This window comes from Drosophila miranda, assembly GCF_003369915.1.
Source record: "Drosophila miranda strain MSH22 chromosome Y unlocalized genomic scaffold, D.miranda_PacBio2.1 Contig_Y1_pilon, whole genome shotgun sequence".
NCBI lineage: Eukaryota > Metazoa > Arthropoda > Insecta > Diptera > Drosophilidae > Drosophila > Drosophila miranda.
This window is the reverse complement of record NW_022881603.1, coordinates 22929682-22952649: the sequence shown is the minus strand read 5'-3', so window position 1 is coordinate 22952649 and position 22968 is coordinate 22929682. Positions and strand designations below refer to the sequence as shown.

Genomic DNA, 22968 nt, shown 5'->3' with positions numbered 1-22968 from the left:
GGCCAACTGTTGTTTCTTTTGTCGGTTTGCTTATGTTTTCGGTTTTTGTTTTGAGCCTAACAAACAGTTCTTCACATTTTTCTGAGGCTCTGACTGACGAGTCAGTGTTTCCATGCGTTTGTTGCCAATTTTAGCATCACTGCGTTGCGATGCGATGCGATGCGATACGATCCGATCGTGGTTAACTGCGCCGCCGACGTGTCAGATTCGTTTCAATCGCGAGCTGTGACTGCCAACGCGACTCTGGAGCGGAGCGCCATCAGCCACCAGCCACCAGCCAGTGAGCATCCGTTCGAAGCCCGTCGAGCAGGTAGGAGCCGATCATTCGCTGAGCGCGGCAGAGCGTAAAGCACCGAACGATCACGGCAGGTGAGCACAGGTGAGAGCAGTTCCAGCGATCGAGAGTTGAAGAGAGTGAGCGAGGGAGAGGCTTTTATTCTCTCCCGATATCACCGATATGGCTCTGCATAGAGGTGAATACATTTGCTGAGTTATGAAAATTGTGGGACTACTTTTAGGCTGACATACACAATTACAAAGACCATTCAAATCTATTGGTGCCTAGAGAGCTGTGCTTAAGACTATAATCCCCTCCCCTTCCGCATTCTACCACTCAATTTCCAAATCCAAACCTGTGGTTACTTATAGCTACAAATATAGACAATCCGCCCACAGCTTGTCGAATTCTTAAAATTAAAACTCACCTGCAACCGTTTCGCCATTGAAGGTGATCTGCACAGTGTGCGTTCCATGCTCGTGCGGTGTGAAACTGGCAATGAATCTTTGTCCGCCCAGCGAGCGCACCGAGGAGGTGACACGTCCGCCGTTGACCAGAATCTCCAGGTTGCCAGAGCCGGCCTTCGATCCGTCGATCTCGAACTCAACGGGCCGGCCAATGGAGCCATTTGGTATATCCTGCACTCGTATGGCCCTAGCACCAGTCGCATTGCCGTCTATGGGCCGAAATCTCGACAACGAACTGTAGCCATAGCCGGGAGAAAGCAAGGGACCATGTCCATTGCTCTCGGTGACCACATGTTCGCTGGACTCCTTGACGGTCTTTGTGTAGCCGCCAGACTTGTCCGTGTACGTGTTGTTCGAGTGTGACTTGACTGTGATGGCAGTGGGTCTGCAACAGATTGATTTGACGTTGATTAGGGATGCCAGTTGGATCTCTTAAATGGTTGCTTACTTATAGCGCTCTGCATTGTCGGGCGAGTCACGACGGTAATCCGACTGTTGCTGTTGCTGCTGCTGTTGCTGCTGTTTGTGTAAGGCGAATTTGTTGTACTGCGTGTTCCGGTGCGTCTCGTGGTCCAGATCTGGGCGATTGTATTGGAGTTCAGTGTTTAGCTGCGTCTCGGTCATGTTCCCCAGCGATTCGAGCGAATTGTGAGAGAGCATGTGCTTCGTCTTGTTGATCACGTCCCAGCTGTCGCGCCTGGCCGATGCCGGCTTCATGGAGGACACACTCACGTTGGAGGAGTGATCGATGCGCGGCTCCGGGGAGCCAGTCCGACGTAGTCTTTCCGCTGTACCATAGAGCGAGGGACTTGCCCGCACATTGGAGTCCGTGACGTAGTTCGAGGATGACTTGTAAGTCGAGGAGCTGGACTTCTCCACGGTTCGCGTTGTCTCATAGCCATTCTGGGGAGAGTTGTAGAAACGGGGGATTAATCAGAGGATCTGACATTCGCAAGGGGTTATCCACCTTGTTCAAAGTGCTGGTCACCGGACTGCCCATGCGATGTGTGGCCGTCGTGATGTAGGCGCTATTCGGAGAGTAGCGCTGCACAGGCGAAACGGAGGCGTGCCGGGGGCTGCCGCTGAGGTTGCGCGTGGAGCTCTCAAACTGATTCGATGTCTTGATGGTCAGCGGACTTTGGGTGTGCATCTCGCTGGACCGTGTCTGTGGGAGGAGAGAGCAGAACACGGAGATAAGTGGACATTCTGAACAGTGGTTTAACACATAGCTGGCAATAGACATTTTCCCGGTCGTCGGATTTTGGGTTTTTAATTTTGGGATAGCAAAAGGAAACAAACAAAATTTAGTTACATTTAGTGTGGGACTAGGTATTGGACTAAGCGAGCTGGTCAGCTGCTGGTGTCGCTGCTGGTAGCTGTTGCTGCTGCTGCTCTGGCTCTCGCGCTCTTCACGCGGAGGCGTCAGCTTGGGCTTGGGCGCCCCGCGCCGCTGGCTGTACAGCTCGTTCTCCATGTCGTAGTAGTAATCGTTCTTGATGGAGCTGCTGTTGGAGGTCTTCGAGTCGCGACGCCGGCCAGTGGGGCTCTCCGTGTAGAGGTCCGCTGAGTTCAGGTACTTCACCGTCGGTGAACCGCTGATCGGGGGGGGCGGAGGTGTGGATGTGTGGTTCTCCTGTCGAATGTAATGTTCAGTGTGTGTTCGGGGTGGGACAAGGGTTTAGTGTTAGTCGTGGGTTAGCCAAATCATTCAATTTCGATGAGGTGTGCCAGGGAAGCGTTAGCCACAAAGCCCGTGCCGCATGCATTCTCGTCTCCGCATGCATCTCACTCGTTCACTTACCTCGCTCTCCCGCTTATAGTACCTGGAGCTGGAGCTGTGGTAGTCGGTAGTGTCCAGCTTGGGCGAGTACTGCGGCGAGTAACTGTTGGTCCGCTCGGCCGTATTGTGGCGCGACAAGGAAGCGTTGCGGTAGTCGTTGTGCCGTGCATTCGTCGTCGAGATAAAATGCATCGATGGACTCTCCGAGCGGTGCTTGCTCTCGTGCAGCGGGCTGCTGCGCGTCTTTCCCGATCGTCCCTTGGTGCCCACGCGCATGCTGTGATTGAAATCCCCCTTGTAAATCATTCTATATGCTTCTGGTATGCAATACACTCACATGAAGGGCGATCCCTTGACATCGTAGCCATTGAAGTAGATGTATACGCGGTACTTGCCATTCTTGCGCGGCATAAAGGTCACTCGGTACTTGTTCTCGACGATCTTCTCCACGGAACATACCAGCGAATGCTTGTCGTGGACAATGTCCACGTGCAGTTCGCCGGAGACGCCCACGCCGCGGGCATCCACCTCGAAGGTGTGGGCACGCAGGGGCATGGCTCCATCGAGGACGTGAACGGAAACGCCGGATGCATCGAACACAGCGCAGGTGAAGGGTCCGCCCTGGATGTGCCTGCCCTGGTAGGTGATTGCTATCTCCCAGATGCCAGCCTCATCCGGCTTAAATATGGCACTGTGTCCCTTGTCGATCTTCTTCAGCGGACAGTTGTGGGAGATGCCCGTGGGGGAGACGGCTGTAACGAGGATGTCCTCCGTTTTGGGCGCTCCCGTGGCATTGACCAGCACTTCGACGAGGCTGCCCAGGGCACAGGGGGCAATGCCGGGCGGGGCCAACTGCAGCTGGCGGGGCAGGACGCGGAAGAAGTAGCCCCCCAGGCTGTCCTCGCCAATCTCCACCACGATTTCGGGCATGCCGTACCGTTCCGGCACGTAGACTCCTTCGCCATGGGCATTCGGGCGCACCGTCTGACCGGGCTGGCCGGAAGGCGGCACCACATGGCAGCGCACCGAGCTCAGGCTGATGTCCCGCGACATTACATCGATGCGGAAATGCGTCTGCGTGTGAAACAAGCATTAAGCATTAACGACACTCACTCCGGCATGGTGCCTCATGACTCACCGGCTCGCCCACCTGTCCGGAAGTACTCTCCAAATAAACGTTGACCAGGTCGGACAACGGCGGACGTGGGGGCACCCACTGCAGATTGGCCGCGTAGGCCATGATGCCCAGATGCTCCACTTCCGGGGTGGCCATGTCCTTGGCTGTGAGTATGGCTGTACGCCCAGCTTGGCCCCAGCATCCACCGCCTTCCGTATGTTGTTCTCGTAGTGGAAGGGATCTGTGCTGAGCTTTTCCGGCGCTGGCGCCGTGCCGCCCAGTCCCTTAATTATTTCGCACATGACACGTCCATCATTCCAATCGGTCTGTGTGTGAGAGGAATGAGGCAAAATTAAAATGCAATTAAGAATGAATCCAGGGGCAGTGATGCAAAGCGATAGCCGTGCAGTATCGATAATCTGTACTATGATATCGATCTACTCACAGTAAAATTCTTCACAGGATCTTTGACCTGCGTGTTCACCCATCGCATGGTGGCATTGTAGCCAGGACCGCCGGGCTTCATGAAGTACGAGAGGTACGTCATGCCCGACAACTCGTCCAGCCATGGCGAGGCCAGGTATTCCGGTTCCAGGACCTTGGGCACTCCGAACTCGCGCTGCGCCAGGTTCATGGCGTTGGTGCAGTTGCGCACACTCTGACTAGGATCGAGGCTGCGCCAGTGTGGGAACAGGCCCGGCTGGCAGTAGTCCAGCAGTGCCGCCAGATTGACACCGCTATTCCAGTCGGTGGTCAGGTTGGTGATCTTGCAGTCTGGAAGTGCTGCTTGGAGCCAGGCCAGCATCAGCTTGCGGGGCGGGAACTTGCTGCGTCCGATCTGGTAGCGGACGATCAGCGACCAGATTAGGCCGAGAATCAGCTTAACATTCCCGTTGATGATGTCCACATTGCCGATGTTCACCAGCTTGATGTGGTCCGCCTCGATGGATTTCAGGGCCGTGGTGGCGTTCTCCAGATAGTGATGTTGGTTGGCTGGCAGCCGGTTCCAGGAGGGCTTCAGCGGACGCGTCTGCAGGCCCTCCACGAGAGCGCACAGACAGGTGCCATCGCAGAAGTCCGTTGCCCAGTCATGGACCTGAAAAACGGGAAATAGTTTCCACCATCATTAGCATTGTGCGACGCCCTCCTCTGTTTGCCCGCCCTCCTAATGAGCAATCAGCTACAACATAACTCGTGGCCCACTTTACAAGGTGAACCGCCCGAGGGGAACACCACATACATATATACATATGTACATATCCACTCTTTACCAGTGAGATGCTTTCTCCGTATGCTCCGGCGATGTGCCGGGCCGGGTGTAGGCAATTGTGAGCGATTTTAAGCATTTGACATAAAGCTTTTTATCTGCTCGCTGTCAGCATTCAGCCGGAGGCGTAGACCCAACCCAAGCCGGAGACAGGGACTGAAAACAATCGCGTGTCTGTTGCTTTTTGTTTGTGCCGTAGAAAATCATTGGATGCCATAAAATCTTGCACACAGTAGAGACAGCTCTGTAGCAGGCAGCTCTCTAACAAGCTGCCTCCTCCTCAGGCTGTTATTTGTTGTTTACTGTTCTCTCGGAATTGCCCTTAAATTTTGAAAATGCCTCTGCCTTCGGAGGAGTTAATCAACAGCGTGAGATGCTGCCTTTTCCTTGTCCACAGTCCACAAGCAAGCCCATATGGAAAGAGTATTCCACCTTCTCTATGGAAAGTCTGGGAACGACACTTCTTTGCTTTTATGCACATGTCATACAAAGTTGATTGCAATTTCATTTGCCATAAACGCGTACTCGCTTACACCGGAGCTAGAATATATGGTGTACTGGAACAACAAATAAGTGCTCTGTCGGCACTCTCCATTTGGCCGGGTGACCCGAATAGACGTCGCGATGCCAGGTCTCATAAGCGCTTTTTACTGCTGGGGTCTTCAGCCTTGCTCATCTCGTTTATTTTGGCCAACAAAAAAGCACACAAATTATGCGAGAAACTCGAAAATTCAATCTCGGACAAAAGCTTCAGCTTGTTTTTGTGCTCGAGCATTGTAACTGGTAATGGGAATCATCGATGCGTCGGCCTTGGCATTCAGACCCACAAATATGGTTGGTTCAAGTCGGACTGGACTGTGTTGTGCGTGTGAGAAAATCACTCCGATTGACTGTCAGCCAGTAGTCCCGTCCCTGGTCATATAATTGACAAATGAGATGCATTGTTGCTGGAAAACTACTCGTAGTCGTACACGTACTCATGGAATTATTATAATTGTAATCGCTCATGCTGGCGCTGTGGAGCGGGGGGAGTCCACTTGCCATTGAAGTCGCTGAGGCGCGTGGGCAGGCGGGCCGGGTTGAGCTGAGTTTTATGAGGGCGAGTTGCGGAAGAGCTCAGAGCTCCAGTTTATAATTCGGATTGACGCTTTGTCACCTGCCCAAGCGTGGAAGGGGTCTCGGCTTACACAAGCGTTCACTTTCAGCTTGATCGGCGATCAGCGATCCGCGGATCACCGCTGATCAGCGTTCTCAGGCCCTGCTCCGACAGCCATTCGATAGTTCTACATACTTAGCCATCCCCCGACTAGCCCCATTGAATTGGTAATTGTTTTTTTTCGCTTGATCGGTCAGCCAGAAAGTGTTGCATAACCCGCTGACAGCGACTGACAGCGGAACTCACCTGCATTTCCGTCTTGCGCAAATGCTCGTTGACCCAGTTGCGGAAGGTGTTCGCCTGGATCTCCACCCAGAGATCCTCGTTGCCGCGTATGTTCATGCCCTTTGCGGCGGTGCCCTCGGGGCTGCGGGCCACCAGGCCCGCGTGGGTGATCTTCTGCGTCTCGGTGCTGCCATCGGTGTTGTGCTTCAGAAGACCCGCATGCGTCACCTTGGCGCCTTTTATGTCTTTGACGTCCATCGTACTGGCGCTCTTCTCACTGCACTCTCGCACTGTCGCACTTCACTTTACTTTCCACACATATAGCTATGGCTATGATCTTTCACTGATCGGGAAACGAAGCCAAAGAACATTTATTGATTTGACGCGACACAAGAATAACAAGTTTCAGTTTCGTTTGCACACGTTCGTGGCTCAATGGGGACTGTTGGTTACGAGCTGTGCTGTGTAACTTCTCTCTTGCTCAGATCTGGCCTGGCCAAAACAAACCATGACGTCATGCCCCAAAGCTCAAAGCTCCAACGAGAGAGAGAGAGAGAAAGAGAGAGAGGCAAAAATGTGGTAGGCTCATGTGCGAATATCTCTGCATCTGAATCTGGCTATAAAATAAAACTGGTTTCGTCAGCTTCAAGCCCAAACGAAGCGAGCGAAAAGGAAAATTGAATATACTACTCGTACACGTACAGAAAAGAGTCTGAAAAATAACAGAAATCACTTAGTTTGGAATTTCGCCGCAACACAATTCGCTGGGGCCCGCTGAGATCTGGTGGGCAGAGTGCCATGTGTATAAGTCTTTCACAAAAGCCACTCCAGAAGGCCGCCGAGGTTTGCTCGGTGTAAACGTGGGAGCTGCTGCTGATAGTATTAACAATAACAATAAAAGTACGGCTAATAATGAAATCTGCCACGATCAATTCTGTTTTCACTTGTGGCACTTTTACCCTAACAATTTGAGCAAACTGAAAGTTGACTGTTTTGTTTAGCTCCCCCGCTCGACAGCAATCAGTGGCAACAATGTTTAAAGCCAGTGGCAAGATTTCTGTTTGGATTTCTGCATTCTTGGCATAGTGCCACGGCTCCCATAGACCGAAGACAACGGGGCGTCAAACAGAGTCTAGCAGACTTAATTATAGGAAATCCGGTTAGCACTCATAAGGCCATAACCATAGCCATAACCGAGCATGTATGTAGTAGTTTAAGTTGCTTGATGGCAACGAGTAACATTTATTTGATAAGTATGTTGGACTTAAAATTAGAACAGCTGCAAGTTTTACAAGTATGTTTGTGACTAATTATATGCGTTTACGTCTGATGCGTGGCTGAACTGACAACTGACTATCTCTCTCTCTTGCTATCGGCTCTCTCAGAGCCGATTACTGCTCTATCCCGACGACACGACGAAAACACGACCGCTTCGTGTCTCTCTTTCCTTCGTTTCCTACATTCGGCTGTCCTGACGGACCATTCGCCTCGGATGGGTCTAGCCAAGGTTTCATATATTCTGAAACTGTAGAGGTCTTATAGGGACCCTCAGTATCCCCAATCTTCTCGACTTCGTACCTTCCATGATTCTTTACCCTAACCACCTTATACGGCCCTAGATACTTTCCTTTTAGCTTTAATCCAGTACCATACTGAGTACGCTTGATAGCTACTAGCTCATTAACCTCATACTGTCTATCTAGTTTCCTTTTTAAGTCAAAACTCTTCTTGTTTTCCTGCTGTAACCGTGCAATGTTTTCAACTACTTCCTTTCTAATTTTTTCGCGGTCCTTGTTCAACTCTTCGATAAGTGATTTTTCCAATATTTCTTTTATTTTTGGATCCATTCCTATACGAATGTCTAGCCCAGTCAATATCTTGAAAGGTGTTACCTTGGTACTTCGCGGCTCAACACTGTTAATCATTTGCTGTACTTTTCCTAGAGGCTTATACCAACTACCGGAATTACCCTGACACAATTTCGACAACATAGGCACCACTATCTTGTGCATCCTTTCGACTTGACCATTCCCACGTGGAACGCCTGTGGCAATCATTAAATGCTGTATTTTCTCTCTCTCACAATATTCACGAAACAAATTGGACATAAACGCTGCACCCCTATCCGTCACTATTCTGTTCGGATCCCCTGCATTTCCAAACACTTAACGACCTCTTCAACGCCTTTACTACGTGTAGAATATAACCAAACAAACTTAGAAAATCCATCAACGACAACCAGTATATAATTGTACTGTTTTTTAGTCATTTCCATTGGTCCAACGTGATCAATGTGATACGTTTGTAACGGCCTATCACCCTTGTCTATTGGTTGCAAATAACCCTCACGTTTTCTTGTCTTTTCATTGACAATGATACACTCGACACAACTATTTATTACGCGCCATACTTTGTCTTTTAACTTCGGAATATAATACGACTTTTCAATGATATCTTGTGTCTTTTTAACTGAAACGAGGGGGAACGTTGTGAGTTGCTGCGGACACCGCAACTCTACAGTTATACCCGATACTTAGTCAGTATGGCTCTCCTCCGGCAGACGCCGCTAATATTGAACGACACGACAAAGAGTGCGTGCGAGAGAGACAGAAAATCAGTCTGAGCGTGACGTCGGGCGCTGCGTAGCCACTGCAAATTGATTTCTTGCTTATGGCTACAAAAATTATCCGATCTGATCCAGATTCAGCAATCAGATAGATATGGTCGTTATCTATGATTCTGCGTTTTTAGTTTTCTCGTATCCTCAATATTGTGGATGCAACAGATTTTCGTCCTTTGTGTGGGCGGAAGGGGGTGGGACGAAATTTTGAGATATACGTTTTATAGTGAGATCTAACAGGAGTGCGGATACTAAAATTGGTTACTCTAGCGTTAATAGTCTCTGAGATTTGTGGATGCCCCAGATTTTCGTCCTTTGCGGGGGCGGAAGGGGGTGTGGCGAAATTTTGACACGAAACGGTCAAGGTCCGATATCACAGGAGTGTGGATACAAAATTTGGTTGCTCTGGCTCTTATAGGTTCTGAGATCCTTGAACTCATATTTTGCAATTGGCAAAACCGACCATGAAGCCTGTGTGTTAGAGAGAGACAGAGCGAGAAAGAATGAAATTGTTTTCTTGATTCTGGCTATAATAATTATACGATCTAGTTGAGATTTTACACTCTTGAACATATAGTCATCCTCTACGATTCTACGTTTTTGGTTTTATCGTATCTTTAAAAATGTAGATGCCACAGATTTTCGTCCTTTGTGGGGGCGGAAGTGGGCGGGGCGAAGTTTTGAAATATTTTTGTAGCAGTGACATATCACAGAAGTCTGGATCCAAAACATCGTTACTCTCGCTCTTATAGTCTTTGAGCACTAGGCGCTGAAGGGGACGGACAGACGGACAGACGGACGGACGGACAGACGGACAGACAGACAGGGCTCAATCGACTCGGCTATTGATGCTGATCAAGAAAATATATACTTTATGGGGTCGGAAACGATTCCTTCTGGACGTTACACACATCCACTTTTACCACAAATCTAATATACCCCAATACTCATTTTGAGTATCGGGTATAAAAATGTCCTTGCTTATGTGCTATTGATATAATCTCGTTTTCCAACTGAGCTGGTACTACGATGAGCTCCTTATCCGGATCCTTAAACAAAATCTGATTCTGAATATAATAATCCTCATATTCCTTGTCCTCCACAATACTTTTAACAGCCTTAACCCAATCGTCGGTTAGCTGAGCTTCTTTCAAACGATGAGCTATACTTTCGGTCACCATAAAACAAGATACACGACTCAACGCGTCAACGTGCCTCATCTTCGTTCCTGAGCGATGTTCTATAACATAATTAAAATCTTGTAAGTACATGGCCCAACGTGCTACTCTCAAAGGAACGTCTTTCTTTTTGATCGTCATTGTCAATGCATTACAATCTGTGACAATTTTGAACTTTATACCCAAAACGTATACATGCCATTTCGCTAAAGCTTCGATAATTGCCAGAACCTCAAGGTCATAAGCAGGATATTTCTCTTCACATGGCTTAGTCCTACGGCTCATATATTGAACTGGATGGAATTGGCTGTCTTCCAAACTCTTTTGCAGTAACACGGGTCCATACCCCCATTTTGATGCATCAGTATGGATTTCTGTCTCCAACTTCGGGTTGTACATTTCTAAAACAGGTCTACTAATCAATGCTACCTTTAGTTGTTCAAACGCAACCTGATGAATCTCCTTAAATTCAAATTTAACATCCTTCCACAGCAGATCTGTCAATGGTTTTGCAATAACAGCATAACCCTCAATAAACTTTCGGAAATAAGAAGTCAATCCTATGAAACGCTGCACTGCTTTTTTATCAACTGGCACTGGGAACTTTTCGACTGCCCTCGTCTTCTCATCACTTGGTCTTATCGTATTCTTTTCTATTATATACCCCAGAAAATTAACCTTTTGTCGTAACAGCTGACACTTTCTCCAATTTATACGTAGCCCATTCATTTCCTAAAATTCTCTGCCATCGACCCTTTCACCGAACTCTCACTTTTATTACTCAGCGGCCAATTCTTACTCATCGGCTTGGATCCGCCTCTAGCTTTCTGGTAAACATCGATCTGAAATTTAAGCTCCTTTAAGTTTCTAGCTTGGTACAGCATTGCCTTACTTGCCCTAGCGTCTGGTATACCATCCACAAAATATTCGATTAAACTCTCATCATCTAGTTTAATTGGCTTGGCTATCTCCATTAGCGCATACAAAAACTCATGCAACGACTCTCCTTTTTTCTGCTGGCGCTTTTGCAACATTCTATGTACTTCTACGGACGACAGTTTAACACTAAACTCATCCAACAGAGCTGCCTTCAACGAATTCCAGTTACGAATATCACGCAAACTACGAGCGAAAGATTTTGCTGCACCAACTAACAACTGCTTGGCATAAATGAATAATTGTAATTGACTCCATTGAACAGTAGCTGCGCATTCTTCTAATTCCTCTATCCATTGATTGATGTCGGGGTTATTAGAACCAGAAAATTGTGACACACTACCTTCCACGTCTTTTAGCGTAAACCAAGATTTATACTCTGCCTGTCGCGTACCTGGTTGAACTGCTACGGTATCATCAACTGCTGTTACTACGGACTCATCCTCTGACTCTTCTTCATTCTCAACTGGAAAGCCGTGATGTATTAATAGTCTATCTTGCAAATCGCGCTTTCGTCCCGTCGTCTGCAACGCAAGCTCTCTTAACTTCTCTCGCAAATCTGCGACTCTCAGTGTCATTATCTCTTCAACTTGCATCGTGACGATTTAAATACAAAATAATTGATATTAGCTTATATCTAAGAAAATGTTATTAAATCAACTTAAACAACCTTATTACAGCTGGCCTGTTAACAATTTTCCAGTTAACATCGATTTCGAAAACGCCTTTAAAGTCGTCACTGTTAACGATCGCTTCTCTGTTAACGCTCACCTTACTATGGGTTTACCCTTGTTAACTCTCGCTTCTGCGCAGAACTTTCCAGACTCCAAATTTGACGCACACACACCACCACATCCAGATCTCGCTTGCCTGTCGATGTCGCTGTTGCCGTCCTCTCTTTGTTGCCTTGCCTTGCTCTCGCCGTTCGCCGATAACTCGTTGTCGCTTCCCGAATCGTCGCTGCTTCTGCTGTTACAAAATGAACTGCTGCTTGTCTTTTCTTGTAGTTGTAGTCTCCGTCCGACGCATGCCAACACAACAACAATCAATGTTCTTTGATTCTTTCTGTTTGCTGCCGTCGTCTTGTCGCTTCTGCTTTCTTTGGAACGAACGCACTCAGATTGTCGTCTCTGTGCCGCTTGTCTCCTTGTAGCTCTAGCCTCTCAGACGCAATGCACAACAACAACAACGAAGGTTTTGATTCTTGCTGTGTTTGCTGCCGTCTGCCGTCGTCTTGTCGCTTCTGCTTTCTTTGGAACGAACGCACTCAGATTGTCGTGTCTGTGCCGCTTGTCTCCTTGTAGCTCTAGCCTCTCAGACGCAATGCACAACAACAACAACGAAGGTTTTGATTCTTGCTGTGTTTGCTGCCGTCTGCCGTCGTTTTGTCGCTTCTGCTCTCTTTGGAACGAACGCGCTCAGATTGTCGTTTCTGTGCCGCTTGTCTCCTTGTAGCTCTAGCCTCTCAAACGCAATGCACAACAACAACAACGAAGGTTTTGATTCTTGCTGTGTTTGCTGCCGTCTGCCGTCGTTTTGTTGCTCCAGCTCTCTTGAATGTCTGCTCACACTAATGCGCCTTCTTCGACAAGTGTCTCTCTCGCACTTATAGGCCAGACTGCAATTCAATTTCGCACCGCGACCGATCTCTTGTGTCACCAGTCTCGTGTTCGCCAAAATTTCCAAATACACGCACAAATCTCACTTGCAAATGTTGTTGTCTTGGGCTTATTTTCGGACGAGCCCCCAATTTGTAGTAGTTTAAGTTGCTTGATGGCAACGAGTAACATTTATTTGATAAGTATGTTGGACTTAAAATTATAACAGCTCCAAGTTTTACAAGTATGTTTGTGACTAATTATATGCGTGTACGTCTGATGCGTGGCTGAACTGACAACTGACTATCTCTCTCTCTTGCTATCGGCTCTCTCAGAGCCGATTACTGCTCTATCCCGACGACACGACGGAAAACACGACCGCTTCGTGTCTCTCTCTTTCCTTCGTTTCCTACATGTATATCATAGCCAACACCAGTTCTGAACCGGGGCTATATGCAGATCTCCAAATACTATTGATTGGCAAACAATTCAAACTGTTTACCCCTATCGCAGATGACATCACTCTCACTCATCTCACCACGCTCATCTGCGAGTGGTTGAGTTGGATGAGTTGTCTGAGCAATATCTTTACGTGACACTGGCCGACACTGGAGAGTACGTAAGTAATTGCGTTGCCTGAATTGCATAAATTAATGGCGGAACAGCAGAGAAAAGGCTGGGGCACCAACTCCTCCGAATTATGAGTGATCCCCGGCTGATGTCATCTACGAGTACTGACACTTGACATTGGCAATGAACCTAATTAGTTGCAGCCCGCAGCACTCGGCTCCACCTCACTCTGTGTTCTATATTCAGCTCGGACAAGGTCATGGGAATGGTAATGGGAATGGGAATGTCGCTGACCGCCTGCCTTTGTTTAGCAGTTTGCACAGTTGGTCAACTCCACTCCACTCGGCTCGGCTCCGCTCCGCTCCGATCCACTCCCCTACTCTCCTCACTCTAGAGGGCCAGCAAACAAACAAGGAAAGTGTTAACATCGTTTTGTCGTGACTAAAATTGGTAGAAGAGGGCCAGGCACACCTAGTTTAGGGCATTACGTAATTTCCAAATATCTAACGATATGTCAGCGTCAGCGTATTGCATTGGTAAATCTATAGATAGATAAATATGTGGATACCCATACGAAAGTATAGTATATCCATATCATAGAATGAGTTAAGCACGTAGGTGTCTGGTATTTTTTACACTTCTCGATTTGCTTGCTGTCCGAATATATTTTATGTTTTTTTTTTTTGCCTTGCCAACCCCCACACAGATCTGCCACGACGTCGTCGTCGTCGTAGCCGTCGTTGTCATCTGGCAGCCACCCACATGGCGTGGTTCAACGCCTCGTTCTGAAGGTGGGTGCGATCTCAAGTTTGATTTTTGCCAAAAGCCAGCACCAAATGGTCATTGATTTGTGATTGACTGGAGGGATTTTGAGAGCTACAACTCTGTTAAAAATTTTGCTGCTGCTGCTGTGGGAATATATTTTGGTAAATGTTCTACGACATCGTCATTAAGTTCGAAATGTTGGAGACTAACCAGACTTGAGGACAGAACCATAATTATGGTGATGAATGGGATATCTCTAGACTATACTTAGATGGTGGAACTAAGTTTTCCATGCTTAAAGACTAAACGGAATGTAATTCTGTTAGATTTATCTTAATTTTTGCTTGCAAGTCTATTTCCTGTTGGCCAAAACCGATTGTAACGCATGACAAATGTTTAAGGGCCACGCCTTTGGAGTATATGACTAATGAGCCATTAGGGCATGATTCTATGGAATTGGCGGGGCCCAACAAGCGTTTGCTTTTGGCAACATTTATAGCTGTTGTCATGAATAGAAAACCCTCCCTGTGCACCGTATGAATTCTACGATTGTACGGTTTGGGCCTTAGCCAAGTTTGTGTCTTCAGTCTTTTGATTAATGCCGTTAGGCGTCGCCAAAGCGCAGCCAAGCCTTGCTTTGCCCGTGCCCGTGCCCATGCCCATGCCCGTGCCTCTGCGTTTGCCACATTCCCCATTCTGGGGTCTGTGTTCTATTGTTTTTTAATTTTTGCTCATTACTTTGCTTCGTTTATTCGCTTAAAAGCCGCAGCGATTACAATTGGGAGTCTGAAAAGGTTTTCAGAGAGTCAGCCATCCGCTGGGGTTGGGGCCCGAAACTTTGGAGGAAACCAATCGAACAGCGAAAACGGAAAACCAGATTCAGAGGCAAGACTTAGAGCCAGAGTCAGATTCAGATTCGCTTTCGGTTTTGTTTTCGCTTCTCCGCGCATTCGCCTATTATGCAATGGGCTAGGCCCGGCTCGGCCCGGCCAGATATCTGAGTAATTTCGTCGGACTAGACCCCGCCTGCGACTTTTAGTATTTATGAGTACGATTGTGGGCTGGTTTTGGCCGATTCACACGCCACGGAACGGCCGCCGTCGCGTCGCTGCACCCCGCACAAATTCCACACGAAAGATATCTCCTCTAATTTAAGCAGCAGCTCAAAATTAGAACAAAAGCCCGCCTCGCCACACGGCACGCCAGTCTTTCGAGCGAACGGAACCACAAAGCCAAAGCGGAATAAGCGAAAAAAAGAATTAAAAATTAAACACAAAGCAAAGAGCGAGACACATGAAGATCCATAAAAAAAATATTGTTAAGATGAACGTTAGACGGGGAGTGACGCGGCACTATGCAAAAGTTATTAAAAAGTCGGAGGGAACACGGCACAAATATGCGCATGCGAGTACATACGACTGCGAGTATATGCATGCATGTATGTACTTGTATGTATGCCCAAAAGGTATATATATGTAGATAGTGTCGGATCTTGTTGGTTTTGTCTCCCTTTTGACACTTGTTGCTTACACTTCGATTCGTGGGGGAGGGAAACGCGGGTTAGCAATCAAAATTCAAACACGTCCAGCGCGCACGAGTGGCTCACAACGACTAAAATTGGCAGCTCCGCCGCTGGCCCGTTTCGAGCTTCAATATACAGCGATCCAATGCAACGCTTTGGCCCCAGTCGCGAGCTTTTCTGGCTTCCAGTGGAAGTGGGAGTTCGGTGCTCGGAGTGGATTGGAACGAACCGCTACGTCATCGTTTCGGGCCTGACCTTGGCTTGTTTTGCTTGCCAGCTTTGTTAGCGCTTTTGTTTTGGGCTCTCGATTCGCTCAGGTGGCTCTCGGCCCGGTTCGAGTTTGGGTTCGGGCTTGGGTTTGGGTTGAACGAACATCACCGAGATTTCATTCATTTGAATTCGATTTGTTTCGTTCGTGTCTTGTTTGGCTATGAAGTCAATGCTGATTTGATTTATTGCTTAATCTTATAAATTAATTAATTAATTTATAGTAAAAATAAAGCTTTAAATGTTCTTTCTTCTCCGTTTCATTCATACATACATAGATCTCAATGCATAAAAATAATTTAATAAAATTGTCATTACACAAGCCATCTCCACGCACCAGCAAGCCTGGCCCACACTTTGCATCAACAACACAATCAAATCGATGTAGTTCCTTGTATTATACGGGAATTCCCAAAAACAGATATATGTATTTGTAGTATGCGCTCTATCAGAAAACTGCGGAGAAATCAATGGGAATAAATCTAACAAACGTGACAAGCGTGCTAATAAGCCATCAAAATTCAATTAAATTACATTATTCAACTTCAAATTTGGCAATAATTGGCTAACTAAAGAATCTCAAATTCGTTCTCTGCCTTCGTTTGACTCCATCTTGGATTGGTATATGTTTTTGTCTTAGATGAAACCCCATTTGATGTTTATTGTAATTATTAATTAATTATTAATCCATTATTTGATATTCCGAAATGTAATTAGGTTGAAAAATATGGAAAAGGAATTTACATGTAGTCGAAATTAAGTTTACTTCATGGACAAAAATCGAAGGAGGAATAAAAAAAAATCCGTTCTCTTTCGTAGTGATCAGACGTGTTTTTGTTTTGCGCTCCGCATTTTTTCCTTTTGTTTTGAATAAACAGCCGGTGTTTTTATACCCGATACTCAAAATGAGTATTGGGGTATATTAGATTTGTGGTAAAAGTGGATGTGTGTAACGTCCAGAAGGAATCGTTTCCGACCCCATAAAGTATATATATTCTTGATCAGCATAAATAGCCGAGGCGATTGAGCCATGTCTGTCCGTCTGTCCGTCTGTCCGTCCGTCCGTCTGTCCGTCCCTATTAGCGCCTAGTGCTCAAAGACTATAAGAGCTAGAGCAACGATGTTTTGGATCCAGACTTCTGTGATATGTCACTGCTACAAAAATATTTCAAAACTTCGCCCCGCCCACTTCCGCCCCCACAAAGGACGAAAATCTATGGCATCCACAATTTTAAAGATACGAGAAAACCAAAAACGCAGAATCGTAGAGAGACTATAAAAGCTAGAGCAACCAAATTTGGTATCCACACTCCTAATATATCGGACCGAGACGAGTTTGTTTCAAAAATTTCGCCACACCCCCTTCCGCCCACGCAAAGGATGAAAATCTAAGGCATCCACAAATCTCAGAGACTATTAAGGCTAGAGTAACCAAATTTGGTATCCGCACTCCTGTTAGATCTCACTTTAAAACGTATATCTCAAAATTTCGCCCCACCCCCTTCCGCCCCCACAAAAGACGAAAATCTGTTGCATCCACAATATTGAGGATACGAGAAAACTAAAAACGCAGAATCATAGATAATGATCATATCTATCAGATTGCTGAATCTGGATCAGATCAGATCATTTTTATAGCCAAAAGGAACAAATCAATTTGCACTGGCTACGCAGCCCCCGACGTCACGCTCAGACTGATTTTCTGTCTCTCTCGCACGCACTCTTTGTCGTGTCGTTTAATATTAGCGGCGTCTGCCGGAGGAGAGCCATACTGACTTAGTATCGGGTATAACCGTAGAGTTGCGGTGTCCGCAGCAACTCACAACGTTCCCCCTCGTTTATTTTTCGGCGTCGGCTTGTGCTTGTGTTTGTGTTGTTGCAGTGAGTGAGTACGCATTACATTGCATTGCAGTCCGCTCTCGTCTGGTAGCTTTTATTGTTTTATCACTCTCTTGCTATCACCTCAACTTCAATAGCTGTTCTTTCTCTCTCGCTCTTTAAACTTTCTGAGCAATAGCGCTCTCTGCTTAGTAGCTCTCGCTATAACCGCTCTCCACTCTGCTCTCTTTTTTTACCAATTCCGCTTTGAGAGTTGTCTGGCACATTGGTCTGATACCAATTTGTTTTGCAAATAATAGTAAATAAATAAATAATAAAATGGAATACGCTGTGGTCTGTGCCAAAAAAAGCTGTAAGAAGCAGATCACCCACGATCAGCCGAATGTCCCCTGCTTGCTCTGCGACAGCGTAGTGCACGCAAAATGCGCTGGATTTTCTGGCCTCGTGAGTGATGCTATAGCCAAACTTAATGGCTTGCATTACAGTTGCGAGGCATGCCGTGCGGTGGAGAAAGACATGGTAGCTTTTATGAGGCAGACGCGGAGTGGCTTTAAGGAGCTGACCGTTGGTTTAAAAACCAATACGATCGGCTCCTAGCCATGGAGGCTCAGTTTAGCGGTTTAAAACTGCTGAATGAGTCTCCGAGGCGCAAAAAGGTCACTCCGCGGGATCTGCAAGTGCCAACCGTCACTCAGCCGTGCGCCGCCGAAAAACTGACTCCGACCACTCCAAGTGTGCAGCAGTTGATCTCGTTTGCCACTCCAAGGGCAACGACAGCTGGTGGCGATGCAGATTCGGTAGCCGAATTCATCGCCTCGGAGAATGTGCAGCCAAGTACGTCTGCAGCGTCCGTGTCCGTGGTGTCCGCAAGTTCGCTAGTTGTCCCGTCTATCCCGATCCCACCAGTAAATAGACGTTCCGGACCTCCGGATATTGCCACCACAGGTACTAGGCCTGTGGTGACTAAACCACTGGTGGGAGTCCCACCAAAACGACAAGTTTTTGTTTCACGGCTGGCCCCTGACCTCACATCTAATGATGTAATTGCTTTTATTCAAAGCAAAATAAAAGCCGTGGGTTTAAAGGTGGAGAAATTTAACTTCTCTTAGGCCAGGGAGATAGCCTCGTTTAAGATAAGCATCTCCCCAACTCAATTTGACACCATTTGCTCCGCCAAATTTTGGCCGGAGCATTTGGTGGTGAAGGAGTTTAACGCTAAGAAGAAGAATAGGCCCCGCATATCCCTTACAAATCTTTCCAGTGTGCCACCCTCAACCTCAACCTCAACTTCCTCTTCCTCAACTTCCTCTTCCTCAACTTCCCGTCTTGCTTCCACTTTTCCAAAAAACTAACTTCTCTTTTAGTAACCTATCAGAATGTAAGAGGCTTGCGTAGTAAGCTCAGCATTCTTTTCCGGGATAGTGTTGCATTTGCTTCCCACGTTATTGTGTTTACTGAAACCTGGTTAAAGCCGGACATTCTTAGTTCCGAGGTCTTGGCAGGTCGGTACACAATTTTGCAGTGGACTCTTACTTCACGTCGGAACACTTCACAGTCCAAGTTCAACAGGAACTGGAATTCCTGTGTGTAAAACTGATTCTTCCCGCTTTCGCTATATTCATTACTTGCTCGTATATCCCACCTTCTTCGGATATTTCAATTTATGAGCAGCACTTGTCCGCTTTAACCGATGTTTCTTCCTCGCTATCTGATAAAGATCGTATGATAGTTCTTGGTGACTTCAACTTGCCAGGAACTGTTTGGTCTTCGGTAAACGAGTCTAGTATCCTAGTGCACATGTCACGACATGACTTTGTTGACGGCTTGCTTGACCTATCCCTGTCTCAAGTCAACCATGTGCTTTGTATCGGATCCGACCACAGTGTTGTTAACCCGAGCCCTTCCGCTCCCTATCCCTCAAGACGCCTACCACCCTACTTTCGAGGTGTCGCTAGATATAGGACCAACTGTATTGGATCGGTCGAGTAGGCTGCCCGAACGTGTCCGCTGCTTTCGTAAAGCCGAGTTTGCGAAGCTTAATAACCTCATTAGGGATTTTGATTGGTCCGCTTTGTACTTGTGCACTGATATCATAAAAGGCACAAACATTTTTTACAATGCTCTTGGCACATTTTTCGATTCTTGTGTCCCGCTTTCTTGTCCGACCAGATCTGGAAAACCCCCTTGGTTTACCAAAGAGTTATCCAGTCTAAAAAACTTAAAATCAAGACTTTATAAAAAATTTCAAGAAGTGGGTTCTCCTACTTCTCACTCTCGCTATGTATTAGCTCGGTCAAACTTTTCAGTTCTTAATGCTCAATGCTATAAGAACTACCTATCTCGATGAAGGATACGTTTTTCTCAGGACCCTAAACAGTTTTACAGCTTCGTAAACAGTAAGCGTAGAACGTCCGCACACCCATCCTCGCTATCATTTTGTAATACGTCGGCAAATAATGATCAGGCAATTGCCGATCTTTTTGCCCAATTCTTCCAAACCACCTATTCTGAGGAAAGCTACTCTGGTCATCCGTACCCATACGGTTTACCGAGGTCGAACGGCATTTTCAGTCCCTTGTTAAATGAATGTTCCCTACTTCATGATCTTCGACTAGTTAAGCCGGTGTTTTCACCGGGTCCAGACGGGGTTCCAGGTTGTGTACTCAGGTACTGCGCCGAGGCTCTGTGTGGACCTTTGCTTAAACTATTCAACCTGTCCATTGATTCTTCTTGCTTCCCCCCGATCTGGAAGGAATCGTTTATAATTCCTATCCATAAAAAAGGAAGCAAGTCTGATGCAAAAAATTATAGAGGTATAGCAAAGTTATCCGCTATTCCTAAAATGTTTGAGAAGGTTTTAACTCCGCACTTGCAACATCTCTGCAAGTCACTTATATCTCCAACTCAGCATGGATTTAAAAGGCGGCGATCAACCACCACGAACTTGTTAGAGTTTATCTCTTTCATTATTAAAGGCTTTCAATGTAACTTACAGACGGATGTTATTTACACCGACTTTAGTAAGCACTCGACTCTGTAAACCATTCCCTTTTAGCGCATAAACTTGACCTTTTAGAGTTTCCGCCCAACCTCCTGAGATGGATTTCTAGCTATCTTTGTTCCAGGTCTCAAAGAGTCCTCTTCAAAAACTCCCTCTCTTTACCAGTAAAGGTTTCTGCGGGAGTACCACAGGGCAGCCATCTAGGCCCCTTACTCTTCACACTCTTTATTAATGACTTGCCTTCAGTATTAACATACTCTCGAGTACTTATGTATGCTGATGATGTTAAATACTGTGTCCAGTACAAGGACATTTCATTTCATTCTCGCTTGCAATCCGATCTCAATAACTTTCAGTCATGGTGTTGTGCAAACTTGTTACACCTTAATGCCTCGAAATGCAAAGTTATGACATTTCATCGTTCTAGCCCTTTGTTGGCTCCCTACACCCTATTTGGTGGTTCCCTTGAGAGAATTACCCTGGTGGATGATCTGGGTGTTATGTTAGACCCCAAGTTAAAGTTTTCCGAACACATTTCTACCATGATAAATAAGGCCATGGGCGTGCTTGGGTTTATAAAGAGGTGGTCAAAGGAATTTGACGACCCCTATATAACAAAGACTCTCTATACCTCGCTTGTTCGTCCGATCTTAGAATACGGCTCCTGTGTATGGTGCCCTCAGTACAAAGTACACCAGGACCGTATAGAATCAGTACAGAAAAACTTTTTACTCTTTGCTCTGCGGGGCCTTAACTGTGATGCGGGTGTAAGACTCCCATCTTACTCTAGTAGACTACTATCAGTAAACCTCCCATCCTTAGTTAACCGTAGAAAAATGCTTGGTGTGATATTTATGCACAACTTGATCAGGGGTGACATAGACAGCCCTGATCTGTTGAGCCGCATAAGCTTCACGATTCCTATTAGACTGACTAGAAATTTTATACCGTTGTTCCTTCCACTTTGTAGATCGAATTATTCCTTGCATGTACCGTTTAGGGTCTTATGCTCGGATTATAATTCCCTCTACCATATTATATCCAACACTAATTCTCTTCCTCTTATTAAATTATTAATCCTTACACACCTTTCTATTAATTAGTAACTGTAGTGGTATTTGTATTTTGATTGCATGCTTAGTTTCTTAGTAAGTTTAGTACTAATTTTCCTCGAATGTTACTCTAATAGCTATCTTTCTTGCATGTTCGCGTTTGGTTCGGCTACGCACCGCGCGTCATGCGGCAGCGCCCCTCGGTCGGTTGGGCGGGAGGAAGGCTGCGTTTTTCCTGGGATCCGCGCGTAACAGCCTTCTGCTGGTGTCACACGGGCCACTTGACGGTGCAGTAACTGCATCGCCTCTTGAAAGATGCAGTCATTGCATGTCAACGTCCAAAGAATCCTAACAAAATTTTGAGTTTCAACTTTTGGCGGCCTATTATCCTATCGTCAGAATGAAATGAGTTCCGTTTCAGTTACCATTACCGTTACCGTCCCCATTCTCGTTTTTCTATCCAGATACTCAAACGCATCTTTATCCAAACGCCTGCTCACTCACTAAAGTTAAGAATCTCATTCAAGTTATCTATGTATATATTTATTAGATTTCCTTATCGAGACCATCTCTGGTGTTCCGTGTAGAAGCACAGAAGTAAAATCTCAAGCGATCCGGATCTCCTTTTGGTCTTCTGTTGTACACGTCTAATGGTATAACTAAGTATAGCTAGAGTTACAGCTAAAGAAACTTCCTTTCGCATCGCGGCCCCCATATTATGGGGATGACTAGACTGCGTTCTGCGTACTACTACAGAACCCTCTCTCTTCTCTACCTCTACCTCTACCTTAATATCTTTCTTGTCGACTACAATCTTCAGCATTGGTTTTCAGTTTGGTTTAGATATATCATATAGTAGTACAATTTAGTATTGCATTAAAAAGTTTTCTCGTTTGGTATTGGTTGTTAGCTATATGTATATTGCCTCTCTTTTATTATACCCGATACTCAAAATGAGTATTGGGGTATATTAGATTTGTGGTAAAGTGGATGTGTGTAACGTCCAGAAGGAATCGTTTCCGACCCCATAAAGTATATATATTCTTGATCAGCATCAATAGCCGAGTCGATTGAGCCATGTCTGTCTGTCCGTCTGTCCGTCCGTCCGTCTGTCCGTCTGTCCGTCCGTCCGTCCGTCCGTCTGTCCTTCCCCATCAGCGCCTAGTGCTCAAAGACTATAAGAGCGAGAGTAACGATGTTTTGGATCCAGACTTCTGTGATATGTCACTGCTACAAGAATATTTCAAAACTTTGCCCCGCCCACTTCCGCCCCCACAAAGGGCGAAAATCTTTGGCATCCACAATTTCGACGATACGAGAAAACTAAAAAC

General features: G+C 46.4%; 1 protein-coding gene across 1 annotated transcript in view; it reads right to left on the bottom strand.

Annotated features, from left to right (window-relative positions):
- LOC117189861 (filamin-C-like) overlaps positions 1-3833 on the bottom strand; it is a 28403-nt gene extending 24570 nt beyond the window's left edge. Inside the window, exons 1-7 of the mRNA XM_033394931.1 lie at positions 3663-3833; positions 2862-3598; positions 2546-2801; positions 2057-2377; positions 1712-1909; positions 1193-1647; positions 705-1129 (exon numbers count right to left, since the gene is read on the bottom strand). Of these exons, the coding sequence (XP_033250822.1) occupies positions 705-1129; positions 1193-1647; positions 1712-1909; positions 2057-2377; positions 2546-2801; positions 2862-3598; positions 3663-3797 (2527 nt within the window). The 5' untranslated portion in view covers positions 3798-3833. The remainder of the gene's footprint in view (positions 1-704; positions 1130-1192; positions 1648-1711; positions 1910-2056; positions 2378-2545; positions 2802-2861; positions 3599-3662) is intronic.
- Between the last annotated feature and the right edge of the window lie 19135 nt (positions 3834-22968).